The sequence below is a fragment of the Harpia harpyja genome, chromosome 9, assembly GCF_026419915.1.
Source record: "Harpia harpyja isolate bHarHar1 chromosome 9, bHarHar1 primary haplotype, whole genome shotgun sequence".
Lineage (NCBI taxonomy): Eukaryota > Metazoa > Chordata > Aves > Accipitriformes > Accipitridae > Harpia > Harpia harpyja.
Window position 1 is genome coordinate 25,269,595 of NC_068948.1, and position 14,371 is coordinate 25,283,965.

At 62.8% G+C, this 14,371-nt stretch overlaps 2 protein-coding genes across 3 annotated transcripts; both read right to left on the reverse strand.

Moving 5' to 3' along the window:
- Nucleotides 1–744: 744 nt before the first annotated feature.
- SF3B4 (splicing factor 3b subunit 4) lies at nucleotides 745–6,127 on the reverse strand. 2 transcript variants are annotated; one of them, XM_052795686.1, is made up of 6 exons: nucleotides 5,999–6,127; nucleotides 4,824–4,952; nucleotides 4,041–4,583; nucleotides 3,403–3,597; nucleotides 1,737–1,931; nucleotides 745–1,243 (listed from the first exon to the last, which is right to left on the reverse strand). In XM_052795686.1, the coding sequence occupies exons 1-6, from the start codon at nucleotides 6,030–6,032 to the stop codon at nucleotides 1,059–1,061; spliced, it is 1,281 nt and encodes a 426-aa protein (XP_052651646.1). In that variant the 5' UTR covers nucleotides 6,033–6,127; the 3' UTR covers nucleotides 745–1,058. The 2 variants fall into 2 exon arrangements, with proteins under 2 accessions (XP_052651646.1, XP_052651648.1); XM_052795688.1 differs by having other exon boundaries at nucleotides 1,761–1,931; nucleotides 5,999–6,126.
- Nucleotides 6,128–6,638: 511 nt separating this feature from the next.
- MTMR11 (myotubularin related protein 11) lies at nucleotides 6,639–12,981 on the reverse strand. The gene is given in 16 exon segments (XM_052795682.1): nucleotides 6,639–7,643; nucleotides 8,319–8,441; nucleotides 8,443–8,592; nucleotides 8,843–9,067; nucleotides 9,272–9,442; nucleotides 9,521–9,696; nucleotides 9,790–9,860; nucleotides 10,113–10,176; nucleotides 10,285–10,406; nucleotides 10,497–10,585; nucleotides 10,681–10,768; nucleotides 11,013–11,251; nucleotides 11,379–11,521; nucleotides 11,608–11,680; nucleotides 12,326–12,441; nucleotides 12,557–12,981. Coding segments are annotated over 16 exon segments (2,031 nt in total). The 5' UTR covers nucleotides 12,606–12,981; the 3' UTR covers nucleotides 6,639–7,511.
- Between the last annotated feature and the right edge of the window lie 1,390 nt (nucleotides 12,982–14,371).

The window sequence follows — 14,371 nt, forward strand, 5'->3', positions numbered from 1 at the left end:
CTTCCCAGCTGCTGGGGAAGGTGTGAAACTTTCCATCCACAGACTCTGCTTTTACACTTCCCCAATTATCGGTCTCGCTGGTGCAAAGATGCTGAATTCATTAGGAGAAGCAGGACAGTTCTGGCGACTCAGCCCCAAGAAGTGTGGAGACAACACGTGGACCAGATCTGCTCTACCTCCTCTCCCAACCGGACAGCTTCACCCAAATTTTATTGCCCACCCCCCCCAGTTAACAATATCCCCAGAACCACAGCTACAATGGCTTCCTGTGGCTGCAAGCAACATCAAAATGAGATCTCATTTCTAAAGAAGTCCCTTCTTTGTGTGGAGAGGGACTAGGCAGGGACTTAGGAGAGCAGGTTTCACTGCCAAATACTCCTCCAAATGTCCTGCCCACTTACTTGTGCTCTCTGGGACAACAGCATCCAAGGATGCGATGGACTTTAAGGCTTGATCACACATTTTCTTCAGCGCACGCATACCAGATCAGATGGAGCATATCGGCCACCAACAAACAGCCTGGATAAAGCAAGAGACCGGTAGCACCCACCCTAATTCAGCACCTCACCAAGACAGATACATGGGTGGCATCAGTATCAGCAGAGGCAGAGAGCTTTCACGTGCCGATGAACTCCATCGCAGGTGTTCCTGTGGCTGCACGCCAAGGTGAGAGCAGTCAGCAGCTGATCAGCGTCTCGATCACAAACAGGCAGAGCCTCATCCTGATCTCAGAGGGACAACCCCTGGTTCTTAAAAGACTTTATTTGTAAATGGGCAATCACTGCTTTACATAGAAAAACAAATCCTGTTAAAAGTACCTTGAAAAATCTTCAAGGCCAAGGTAAATGGAAAAGGGAGGGGAAAAGTAACCAAAATGAACACTATAAAAAGAAATGGGGAAAAAGATGGGGAGAGGGAAAGATAGAGGGCGGAGCTGCGACAGGGCTGGACCCAACCACCGCTCTTGGGTGCAGGTACATTAGTCCAAGGGGAAAGGAAAGTCTGAGGGCAGAGAGAGAAGGATCCCCAGCAGGGAGGAGGTTTTGCCACTACCGTGTTTAGGGCAGGGGGCCCCTCAAGGGGCCACGAGGCGGCACCCCGGGGGGCCTCTGTGCAGGCCGGGGTGGCAGGGGGACTCTCTGATAGCCATACGGCGGGGGGCGAGGGGGACCATTGTACCCATGAGGAGGCATCAGTGGAGGAGGGCCGCGCATCCCGTGGTGCGGCATGGGGCCTGGGTGACCTGCGGGGACAGAGCACAGATGTTAACAACCTCTGCAGAGAGAAGCGGCAACAGCCAGTCCCCCACCCTTGGGTGCCAGCTCTAGCAGGTGCCCATGGTTTGGGCCAACGCTCTCCCTCGTTCCTCCCCTCTGCCAGCAGGTCCTGGAGAAATGAGTCTCTCCTAGGACCCCACCACAGCTGGTGGACACGACAGGTCTCAGGAACCCTCCCTGCTGGCAAAGCCCAGTCGATATCCTGACGTGAGAGATGGCAGGGGGAAATCACCAGAAATTGCAGAGCCCCACGTCACGACGAACACGAGGAAAGCCCCGGGAGACCCTGGTTTAGCAGCTCACAGCTGCCAGGTCTTGCTCCAAGACATCTCTCCGCAGGGAGGCCACGATATCACCTCCTCCCTGTCCCCGTTAAGCTAGGAACGAGGGAGGGCGGCAGGGCCGAAGCAAGTGCGAAACTCAACGGAGTGTGTACGATCGATAGAAAAGAACACATACCGCCTCTTGCAGGCACCCACTTACCCATGGGCGACCCGAAATGAGGTCCTCGGGGTGGCATACCCATGGGTGGGGGTCCAGGGTGTGGCATGCCAGGTGGGGGCCGAGGGGGAGGCTGGCCTCCGGAGCCCGGTGGTCCTGGGTGATGCTGGCCCATCCCAGGTGGCCCATGGTGCACTTGCATGGGAGGCATTCCTGAGGGAATAACGAGTCGAGGGACGTTCGCAACAAGGGCAGCCTCTTGGCACGGTGGCTCCAGGCCCCCACAGCCCAGAGGGGCACTAATTCCAGCTGTACAGTTACCTCAGGTACAGAAGCAAGGTCTGCAAAGGGGTTTCTGCTACCAAAAGGGAGGTTAATGAGGAGAAAGTGCAAAGTTCTTTGACAAGAGGCAACAGGAACAGGCTGCGGCATAGGAAATGCTGCTTGGATGTAAAGGGCAAGGGTGAGAAAGATGTGACAGCAAGCATGGTGCAGCCCTGGGACACGGGCTCAGAGAGAAATCATCACCCTTGGAGATTTTGGACAAGCTCCCTGAGCAACCTGACTTTGAAGCTTGCCCTGCTCTGAGCAGGAGTGGCCTGGGTCCCTCCAAATCTACTTTTTTCTATTATTCTCTTATTTTATCCCTTTAAAAAAACCAAACAAACACAGATTCTTTTCTCCTCATCAGAAACTCAAGAGCCCAGTGTGGCTTCACAGGGCATGCGGTGCAGAAGCGCTCAGTCAGGCTTTCCTTTGCCGTGTGTAATTGGCTACTCTAATGCCTGAAAAGCCAGCTTGTAATTGGGGACAAGCAGCAGCCATCTGGTCACTCACACGGCCAGAGCCACGATCACACAAAGCACCCTAATCAGCCAGCGTGGGAGAGCGTCTCAGTGCAGGGGTCGTTTTAGAGCAAGCAGGATTAAACAAAATCAAAACCAAAAAAATTAAATTGCAAATTTCACTTAATTTTTGCATTTGAAACCAGAGCCTAGATGTATATGCTGCTCATTCCCCAGTACTACAGGGCTAAAAATGGAAGGAAATCAAAGAAACATTTTATTCTCATGTCTTGAATTAGCTCCTGCCTGGCAGAGCCGCAGACTGTGCTAAGAAGATTCACACTTAACATATTAGTTTACACTAGAGAAAAATGACGAAGACTTGGAGTCTCATTAACATCCTCCCAGCCAGAACAGCACCCAAGACCTTAAAAGCTTGCGCCATGATGGACCCTGCCTTCCCACAGGGTCCCACACCTTCACACCTCGAGGAAACTACTGTCTTCACCCAGCTGGATGCCTCCCAGAAGGGCACTACTTCCTAAATCACCAAAATGCTTTATCAATCCCACTGGGCCCTGCTCCAGGCTATTTTTTAACACATTTTAGAACATCCAGGAGAGAAACCCAGAAACTAGGCGCAGCACCGCTGACGTGACGTACTCGCTCCTACGCAGACCCTCCCTTTTCTTCACCAGGCTGCCCTGTGCTGCAGAGAGCAACATCCTGGGGAAAGCTGCTGCGTTCAGTCCCCTACAGAGGACAGCAACAGTTTTCTCCCCATTTTACAGAAGGGGAACCTCAGGGAAGATAAAGGAGGAGGCGATTTACCCAAGCCCAGCCCCACAAAGGAGAAGACAAGCTATGTTTCCCAAGCTCAATACCGGATTGCTGCTTACCTGGATGGTGCATCCCGCCTGGAGGGAAGGGGTGCGGGTGAGGTGGGTGTCCCCCAGCAGGCGCAGCCCCGGAGGGGGGACCAGGGGCACCTGCACCGGGCGGCATGGGTGGGGGTGGCATGGCAGGAGGCATGCCGGGAGGCATCGCTCCGGGGGGCGGCACTGGTGGGGGGAACGATCCTGGGGGCGGGAGACCTGGGAAGAGAGACAGCGACAGTTAAGTATAAAAAGTAAACAAACCAAAAGCATTAAAAAAAACCCAAACACAACTCCCAGGCAATCAGGAAGGAGGGGAAAGCACACAGAGCCACAGGAACCATAAAAAAAACAGCAGACAGAAGCAGGATCCTTTCAGCTCTGGGACACCGCAGGCCGAGCTGCCAAGGGGAGGGAAGAGGACATCCTAAGGTCCTGCCTGCTCATGATCCTACAGCTCCACTGAGGGTTTTGCGCTGACTGTCACCAAAGAGCACCCACGCGGTGCGGCACCACTGCCCTGAGCTTCCCCACGTGACAAGGAGCGGCTCCACACGAGGCACAGCAGAATGCAGCCACCCCCAGGACCGGTGGTGGATGGGCACAACAGCCTCCCGTCAACCAACGTGGCACAGAGTTGGGCGCTGCCACGATTCACCCACCTGGAGGAGTGACGCCAGGTCCCAGGGTGGTAACAACAGGGGTAGGGACAGACGGAGGAGGAGGAGCATCGGCAAACAGCTGATGGGGCCGATCCGCCTGTGAGAGAGGGTTCTGGGCTGCCAGGAGACGCTCAGCGGCTGAGCCGTGCCGCTCGCCTTTGGAATCTTTTTTGAAGGCGTAGGAAACGGTGATGGGCCTGTTGCAGAGGTACTGTCCGTTCATGGCCTCGATGGCAGCATCTGAGGCATCGAAGCTGGCAAAGTTGATGAAGGCGTAACCCTTCGAGTTGCCCGTGTCGGGGTCTCGCATGATCTTGGGCGTCTGCAGGATGACCCCGAAGGCGCTGAAGGTGTCGTACAACAGCTTCTCATCGATTTCGGGGTCCAGGTTGCCAATGAAGATGTTGGCCCCCACGTCCAGGTTTTTGTTGTGGGCCGAGGCTTTGTTCACTCGGATTGGCTTCCCGTATAATTTGATCATGTTCATGATCTTAATGGCATAATCTGCGTCCTCCTCACTGAGGAACTCCACAAACCCATAGCCTGCAACGAGTCCCCAAACAGAGCTTTAGGAGAGGGCAGACCCATGGCCTCCCACAGCTCATCCAACACCGCTTGATTTAAAACCAGAGCCCCAGGCTCCCCTCACGGGAAGGAAGATGATCTCCCCTAGGGATCATCCATCCCTCACCTCTCTTCCCGCAGTAATCTCTCTCTGGCTGTCCCCAGCTGAAGTATTTTATTCAACGGGCAGCTTTTGAGAGAGAATGGTAAATATCTCACCTTGGTGCTGGCCTGTGACTCGATCCTTGGGCATGTGGGTATTGACGACCGGTCCCGCTTGGAGAAAGAGCTCCCACAGCAGTGGCTCGCTGACCTTCTCGTCCAACCCCCCAACGTACACCGTTGCATCTTGAGCGGAGGGAAAAACAAAAGCCGATTTAGACCCGTGAGCCCAGGAAGCTGGAAGTCTCAGCTGTGTGAGAACTTCAGGGCTCGACGCTGAAATCGCTCAGGCCCGAGGCAGAGATCCCCCTTAAACTTTTAACCAGATCCCCCATAATTATGCCCTGAACCAGGGAGGCCCCCAAACCCTCCCCCTCAATTTTCTCTAAGGAGACCAGAACCCCTCCATTCCAGCTCCTGTGTGCCCAGGAAGCCTACTGCCCCTCCTTGTGCCCAGTAAGGCCAGGACCCCCCAGCTGACACCCCCCCGCCATCTCTCAGGAGCCCAGGTCCTCTCCATAGCCCCCTTAGCCTCCAGCTCACCCTGCCCCCCCCCCCAATAGCACCCCATGTCTCCAGGGAGCCCATGCTCCCCCCCAAACCCCCAAACATCTCCAGGTCACTCTGGCCCCCCCACAAGGCACCCCATGTTCCCAGGGTCCACCCACGGAGCTCCCCAGGGACCCCCCATGTTCCCAGGGAGGCCAGGCCCCCACCCCAAACCATCTCCAGGGAGCCTGGGACCCACTCCCTCCCCCAGCTCCAATGTGACCCCAGGGACCCCCTCCCCCCCCCCGCCACATCCCCATGGAGCCCATGCCACCCCCCAAACCCCTAAACATCTCCAGAGAGCCCAGGACAACCCCCCCCCCCAGCTCCACCACGTCCCCGGGGACCCCTGCCACCCCCCGCGTCCCCAGAGATCCCGGTCGTCGTCCCCCCCAAGCACCCCCCATCCCCAGGGAGCCCATGCCACCCCCCAAACCCCTAAACATCTCCATGGAGCCCGGGACACCACCACCACCACCCCCCCCCCCCCCAACTCCACCACGTCCCCGGGGACCCCTGCCGCCCCCCCCCCGTCGTCCCCCCCCGTCCCCGGGGATCCCCGCCCCGCCCCGTCCCCAAGGAGCCCGCCCCCCACGTCCCCCCACGTCCCCCCACGTCCCCAGTCCGCCCCGCAGCCCCTCCCCGTCCCCCGCGGCAGGCCCCGGCCCGGCCCCGCCGCTCACCCTGGTTCCGCTCGGAGATGGGCCCCGCCGCCATCTTGCCCCGCCGCCCGCTCGCGCGGCGCCGCTGTCACGCAACGCCGCCGCGCGCCGTGACGTCAGCCGCAGGCGCCAGTCCCACCCCCTCGCGTCAACGAGGCGGGGATGGACCGGAAGTAGCGTCACGGCTGAGCGCCGGGAAGGCGCGGCGGCCATCTTGAGTGTGGGCGGGCGGGGTGACTGGGCCGGCCCCGCCCCCCCTTCTGTCGCGATATCCCCTGCCGTGACAGGCGACGACATCACCCTCACGGCCGGGAGCACTGCCCCAGCGGTAGGGGTCCTCAGTGCCCGGGGACCCGAGTGCTGGCGGATCCCAGTGTGGAGGGATCCCAGTGCCGGGGAAATACCAGTGCCGAGAGATCCCAGCGCTGAGGGATCCTAGTGCTGGGGGAATCGCGGTGCTGGGAGGTCCAGGTGCCAGGAGATCCCAGTGTGGAGGGATCCCAGTGCCAGGTAAGGATCCCAGTGCTGGGAGATCCCAGTACCAGGGGAATGCCAGTGCCGGGGGGGCCCCCATGCCCGCAGACCCCCACCTCAGCCTCACGTGCTGGGCGTCCCCCATCCCGCGCCCCCTGCCCAGTCCCCCCCTCGCGGCCACGCGGCGTCACCTGCAAAACTACAATTTAATGGGCTCCGAAATACAGACCTCGTGGAAAAGGAGCTGGCCAAGAGCCCCCAGCAAGGCGAGGATCCCACCTGCCTCCACCAGCCCCCCGGGAGGAGGACTGGGGGGGCCGCCCGTGGCTCCCCGATCTCCCACCTCATCCCCATTCCTGTCCCCCCTCCATCCCGCGGCATTTCAGGGCACTGGAGCGGGTCCCTCATGCCATCCCACGGCAAAGGAGATGAGAGTGCGGATGTCGGCCTCACCAAGGCCACAGCTGAGCCCTGCGGTGGGCCCAGGGCGCTGCAGGAGCCAGGATCCAGCCGTCCCCGTCCTCCTCGGGGACCCACATTACAGCCCCAGAGCCGAGGGCCGGGCTCCCTGCAAAGCACTGGGGGCTCCCGCACCATCGGTGGGATTAAACCCCCCCAGTAATGCCCAGTGGTGGGGCCTGATCCTGCTCGCCTGGGCTGGATGGGACCATCCCAGCCCTGAGCTCCTCAAAGCCTCTGTGGAGGTAGCAAGAATTTAATGAAAAACGAAGAAACCGCCAGACACGGCGAGAGTCGAGGGCACCTTTGGGGACACCCCCGCTCTGCCTCCTCCAGCCCAGGCACCAGCAGCTGAGTGGCACCGCAGGATCCGACCCCAAAAAGCCCTGCGCCCTGGTGAGGAGCAGGATCGCAGCAGCGGGGAACCGCTCAAAGGCAACAGCAGAAGGCGCAGGGCAGTTTTTGGGGGTGGGTGTCCCCAAAATCTGTGCGGCTGGAGGGACCCCCGGGGGTGGGACACCCCGGAGCCCTGCCGAGGGACGGGGCTGTCCCAGCAGCCGTGTGTCCCCACAGAGCGGGGAGGATCCCATCCCCAGGACCCTCACTGAGAGGGTGTGAGGGGACTGCTGGCGGCCTTGGTGCAGGGTGCCGCTGGCTGCCAGGCGCTGAGCCGGTCCTGCAGCAACGTCAGCTCCTCTGCCAGGCCAGCTGGAGATGGGGCGAAGCGCCCGCGCTGCGGGGAGAGGTGGTGTCCGGACGGGGGAGATGTATACACGGTCGGGGGGGACATGGTCGGGGGTGGGATGGACAGACATGGGGTCAGAATGGATGGACACAGGGTAGGATAGATGGATACAGAGTTGGATGGATGGACATGGGTCAGGATGGATGGACATGGCGTGGGATAGATGGATACAGAGTTGGATGGATGGACATGGGTCAGGATGGATGGACATGGCGTGGGATGGATGGACACGGGTCGGGATGGATGGACATGGGGTCAGGATGAATGGACATGGCGTGGGATGGATGGACACGGGTCGGGATGGATGGACATGGGGTCAGGATGAATGGATATGGGGTCAGGATGGACGGACATGGGGTCGGGATGGACAGATGGATATGGGGTCGGGATGGATGGACACGGGTCGGGATGGACGGACACGGGTCGGGATGGATGGACATGGGGTCAGGACAGCCACGCACAGACCACCCACACCAGCCTCAACCCACGTCCCCAGCTGCAGGACACAGCCAGGAAAAAGAAATCCCCTCCGAACGGGGAACCCCTTGGGTCTGGGCCCACCTGGGACCCCCACCACGGTGCAGCCCTGCCGTGCCTCAGTTTCCCCTGACTTCACCAGACAGACCCCATCAGGGAGACCCCAAGCCCCGGTGCCAGCTTTACCTGTGCCTCAGGCAGACCCCGCAGGTAGCAGCGCTGCCAGAGCCGGACAGAAGGTCCCGCGGCACAGGGCAGCAGCAGCCCCGGGGGGGGGGCAGGTGGCCGGTTACCCCCCGGGCTGCCCCCCCCGCTCACCAAGGCTCTCCAGGGAGGGGGCCCAGTGGGACAGGCGTGGGGGGGGACGGCCGCTCCTCCAGGGAAAGAGTTGGGGTGACAACGTCCCCTTGGTCAGCACGAAGACGTTGCCAGCCCCCGGCCCTGGCCAGGCATCGGTGGGCTGGGAAATGGTGCAGGGAAAAATAGGAATTAGGGAAGAAGGGGGGGAAAAGCCAGCGGGAGGGGAAAACCCCACAGTTAGGGATGGGGCACAATTTTGGGGGGGCACACAGCACCAGGAAGGGATTTAACATGCAGAGCACCCCAAATTGAACAGGTGAGCAGGCGGGGGGTCTCATACAGCACAACCTGGATGCCTGGCTCCCTTCCTAGCAGTGCAGCCCCCCTGCCAAAGCCAAGCCCCGACTCACCCTGCTCGGGGTCTGGGGGTCTGCAGCGTCGGGGGGTCCTACGGTGCCAGCAGCACCTGCCGGGTTCCTGAATTGGGCCCGCTGGTGCCGGCTGTAGCGCAGCCCCCAGTCCCAGACAGTGGGCAGCCTGCAGGCAGGGCTGCCTGTCCTGCCCGCCCGCGGCACACCTGGCTGGGGGTCCGGCCAACCATTCACCGGCGTGTAGGTCTGGCTACAAGGCCGGTGCTGCCGGGAGGAGAAGGGATGAAACGGGAGCTTTTGGGGGGGTGTCAATCCCCAACTGGGGATACGGATGGGGAAACTGAGGCATGGCGCAACTGGATGCAGCCAGACGGGATGGGAGAGGATTCATCTCTGTCCCAAATCCATCCCTAAACCCCGCTTGCTGGCAAGGGACCCAGGAGTGTGTGCCCCCCCCTCCAAGCTCACCGGGCTGCCTTGTCCCTGCTGCCGCTGGCAGCTGAAGAGGAAGGTGCTGAAGTAAGGGGCGAAGCTGCTGTCATGGAGGGCGAGGAGATAGGCCTCCGTAAAGCCAAAAGCCGCTGGGAATTGCCGCACCAGCTGCCACGTGCAGTCCAGGAACAGCAGGAAAACGGGAGCCTGGGGTGGGAGGACACATGTGCCTGTCACCCACCGAGGACAGGGACGGGGTAGTGGGGGCACAGGGGGGGTTCTCACCTCCTCCCGGGGGCTGTCGCAACGGAGGAGCCCCAGTCGGTGGGGAAAGGGGTGTCCGGCTGCCACCCATTCCCGCTGCACCAGGCTCTGGAAGCCGGGCAGGGTGCGGGTGTGGGGGTCCCCCAGGAGCTGCACCAGCGAGGCCAGCAGGCAGTTTAGGTCCCGATCTGATGGCTCTGGGAGGGGGGATGAGGCATTGAGGGGGTGTCCCCAGCATGTCACCGCCCCCCCCGAAACGTACCCCCCTGGTTCTCCCTTCCTGGTGCTACCTTGCAGGAGGATGGAGCAGCGTCTCCCCGCCAGCAGCAATGCTACCTCAACAGCTTTTCTCAAGCAGGTGCTGGGGGCAAAAGGTGGGAGCGGGGTCAGGGCACCCCAGAATGCCACAGTCACCTGCCTGGGGGTCTGCAGCCCACCCTGGGATGCTCATGGTGGTGGGGGGGGGATGACCATACGCCTGCTGCAACACCCCCATCACCCAAGTGGGCCATGGTGGGGACCCACACCCCATAACAGGGGTAGTTTTAGGGTGAGGTTTTCCTCCACCACCCCGCACCCCAAAAAAAGCCCCCCCCCAGCACCGCCCACTCACCGGACATGGTCCAGCCAGCGTGTGCCCTCCAAGGCTGAGAGCCACTTCTCTTCCGCCGCTGCACCTGGCTCGCATGGGCAAAGGATGGGGGGGTCAGCAGAGAATAAGGACCCCCGGGGTGGGAGTGGGGGGTCCCCACCAGATCCCTCCCCCCATCCCAGTCCCTGCTCACCGGGCAGGCAGAGCGCCCGCAGCTTGAGGTGGGCAACCTGGATGTCGGCGAGGGTGGGCAGCTCGGCGGTGTCGGCCAGCACGCAAGGTCCACGGCCCCCCAGCAGCAGAGCCTCCAGGCACCTGGGTGGGGGGCAGAGGGACCCCCGGGTGGGGCTGGGTTGGGGAAACACCCCCAGACACCCCCCCCCCGGGACCTCCAGCAGGACTCACTTCACATCCTCGCTGCCTGGCTCGGAGGCTGCGTGGAAGCCGGCAGCTCTCAGCAGGTCTCCGCCGCCCGGGTGGTGCCAGCACAGGCGCTGTGGTCAAGATGGGGTGACACCCCCGCCCACATCACCCCCCATCCCCTATTCCCCCCCCCCCCAGCACCCCATCACCCTCCCAGGGCACTCACAGGCACCCGGCGCTCCTCAAAGTGGGCAAAGGTCCGCTTGAGGTCGTGGTCCAGGAGCCCGCTGGGCACCCACAGGTACTGGGGGAGGCTGTGGGCGGGGGGGGGGGGCATGGGGCAGGTGCCCCCCCCCAGTACCCCCCAAATCCCAGGGTGCCATTTCGAGTGGCTCACAGGGTGTTTTCCCAAATGGAGGGGAGGCTTTTCTCCCCCATCCCTTCACCGCCCTCCCTGGTCCCCTCGGGGTGGGGGTGGTTCATGCTGTGCTCCCCCCCCTCACCCCCAGTGTGGGGTGCTGGGGGGCCCGTGGACCCCAGTGTCCATCTGGGCCATACCTGGGGGCCATGTCGAAGCGCTCGTTGACGGCGCTCACCCTCCAGCCCACGGCACCCAGGCGCTTCAGCTCCTTCTCCCAGTCACGCAGGCTCTCGAAGAGCAGCGTGGCAGCTGATCCTTCCTCCTCTTCCTCATCCTCCAAAGGGGCTTCGGCCGGGCAGGACCAGCCATCGTGTCCCTCGCCAGTGTCCCCCAGCCATGCAGCTGCCTCCCGTGCTTGGGTGATAGCATTGGCGACCTGCAGAGAGGAGCCAGGACCGGGCATGAGCCCCCCCCAAATCCCCCCCCCCAAGCCATGGAGCACCCCAGAATTGGGTACAAAGCCTCCCTGTGTCCCCCGTAACTGCCAGCCCCCCCCAGCTCACCCGAAACGCCTGCAGAGCCAACCCGTTCTCGTGGAAGTGGAAGCGGAGCAGGCGGAAATCCCGGCAGAAAACGGCCAACTCCTCGGGGATGAACTTGAGGGTGGAGGCGGCCGTCAGCACCTTGGGTTTTGTGAAGCTGCTGGCTGTGGCAGGTGTTGAGGGGGTGGCCGTCAGGCTGGCTGAGACCTGCCCAACTCATCACACGGGAGCTTGGGGTTGTCACTTTTACCTGCCACCAGCTTGCGGATGCAGGGCAGTGCCACGTCGTACTCGCTGTGGAGGAAGGCATGGGAGCCGGGAGCCTGTGGGAGACGGGCGGAGAGCTGGAAGCTGCCCCCAGTATGTGTCCCCCCCCAGCCCTGGGAAAGGCAGTGGGGCTGGATGTGGGACCCCACTGACTTTGCCCGGCTGGCACTGGGCCCCATGGCTGCTCCTTGTTCCCCACCACGTCCTGCAGCGAGGAGTTCCCCAAGTGAATGCGGGGAGTCTGCAGCTGATGAGCAAGAGTGAGGCTGGGATGGGGCTGGGATGTCACTGGGATGGGGCTGGAGCTGCGATGGGTCTGGGATGGGGTCAGGATGGGGCCAGGATGCAGCCGCAATGGGATTAGGATGCAGCCAGGATGGGGCTGGGATGGGGATGCAGTGGGATGGGGGTCAGGCTGCAGCCAGGATGGGGCTGGAGCTGGGATGGGGCTGGGATGGACTGGGGACGGGATGGGGCTTGGCTGGGATGGGGTCGGGATGCGGATGGGATGGGGTCAGGATGGGGCTGGGCCGGGGCCGGGATGCAGCCGCAGTGGGATTAGGATGCAGCCGGGCTGGGGCTGGGGCTGGGGGGGGGTGCGGCGGGCCGGGGCCGGGGCCGGGAGGCGGGCGGGCAGCGCGGGGCCCCGCGGCCGGCCCCGGTTCCCTGTTCCCGTTCCCGGGTCCAGTTCCCGGTCCCACCTGGGCGGGCAGGAAGGCGACGCGCCGGTTGGTGCAGAGCAGCGTCCCGGGGACGGAGCTGTCTCCCTCTCGGCAGCGCTGCCGGGCGCCCGCCGCCTCCTCCAGCACCAGCTCCCCTGCGGGCACCGGGCGCCGGGTCCGGGGGGGGTCCCAGGAGCGCCCCGACCCCCCCTCAAACCCTCCCCTACCCTCCCCCGGGGCGGCCCCGGAGCATCCCGGCACCTGCCCTACCTGGGAGGCCGGGGAAGGCCGGCCGGCGGTCGCCCGGTGCCCCGCTCATGGCGGAGGGACTTTGACCGGGCGGGCCCGGAGCGGCGGCGGCGGCGGGAGCCGGAACGGAGAAACCCGGGAGCCCCGAGCGACACCGCCCGCCCCGCCCCGCCCGGCCCGGCCCCCGGGCCCGGCATCCCGCCTCCCCCCCCGGGCCCGGCGGGGCGGAGCGGCAGCAGGCAGGATGCCCGAGCTACCCGCACCCTGTCTGCCCTCCGCCCCGGCGGCAGGCCCCCCCCCCCGTCTCACACACACGCCCCCCGGTTAGCGGGGAGAGCCCGGGGGCACGGGCAGGAGCTCCGTTGCCGGATGGGGGGTGCGCGGCATCAGGCACCCCATAAAGGATGGGCATTGCTGGAGGGGGACCTATAGCTCCAGGGTCCCCGTAAGGGCTGGGCAGTGCTGGGGGGGGGAGGCATCCAGCCCCAGGCACCCCATAAGGGATGGTCGGTGCTGGAGGGAGTGCACAGAGCCCCGGGAGGGGAAATGTACAGCTCCAGGCACGCCATAGGGGATGTATAGTGTTGGAAGGGGACCTATAGCTGCAGGGACCCCATAAGGGATGCACAGTGTGGAGGGGGGGGGCATCCAGCTCCAGGCACCCCATAAGGAACGGTTGGTGTTGGAGGGGGACCTATAGCTGCAGGGACCCCGTAAGGGCTGGATGGTGCTGGAGGGGGTGCACATAACAACTCCAGACACCCTGTAGATGCTTGGCCAGCCAAGGGTCACACAGCGTGGGCGTACCCCCAAACCCCCAGCCCATCCCCTTGCCTTTCTGCTGGCTGACACGAGGGCCCCGCACAGCCCCACGGCCTCTCCTGGGGCCATGGCTCTGCCGGGGAAGAACGAGCTGCTCCGTGACTCATCGCCAAAGCACGGCCTTCGCCTCCCAACCCCGGAAAAACCAGCACGCTGCTGGTACCCGTGCCAAGCCGGCCTGGCTGCCGCCGGCCCCAACCTCACTGAGGCAGCACAGGGACCTGGGGCCCTGACCTCGCTGCCAGCAGCAGGTGGATGGTGGCCCTGGGGCCACCTTTGCCACCTCCCCACTGCCAAAAAAACCCTGGGGACCCCAAAACCCAAATCCCCTCGGCTCAGCTCCTCCTGCCGGGGCAGGACCAGGGCAGCCGAGGCATTGGTGCCAGCACAAGGCAGGATGAACCCTGGCATAAACCAGGCTCAAGAGAAAAACCCAGCACCGTTGGAGCACACACTCCAGCTAAAAATCTTATTTTTGGCATATTTGCCCCCAGATTTTGGGGGCAGGCCCAGCTTTGGTAGCTGCAAGCTCAGGCACCCCAATTTTCTTCCTGCAGGAAAATCACCCGGTGGAGCATCCCGGGGGAGCTCAGCCGAGTCTTTGGCTCTGACACCTGGCAGATAAGAGGAATTTCCTGCAGGGCTTTAACCCAGGACTGCTCTCCAAGGTGAGGGCAGCATCTGCGCCAGCTTGGGGTCAGCCCGGGCCACCCCAAGAGCTGGAGGAAAATTGGCTGCCATGGGCAAGCCCGCACTGACGTGGCGCTGGGCATGGTGCGGCCGCTCACCAATGCTGGGAGGAAGGAATAACACTGGGAGGTGGAATAGAAAATCCCAATGCAAAGAAATCCCATGGGAAACTGCTCCCATCTCCCCGCCATACGGGTTTCCAACCAGCGCCAAACCGCCCCAAACGCAGCAGCGTGGGGCGAGGACGTAGCCGCCCTTCCCCACTCGCAGGCCCAGGGCTGGACCGATGGGGCTGTAGCTCTTGATGAACATCATCAGAGTGAT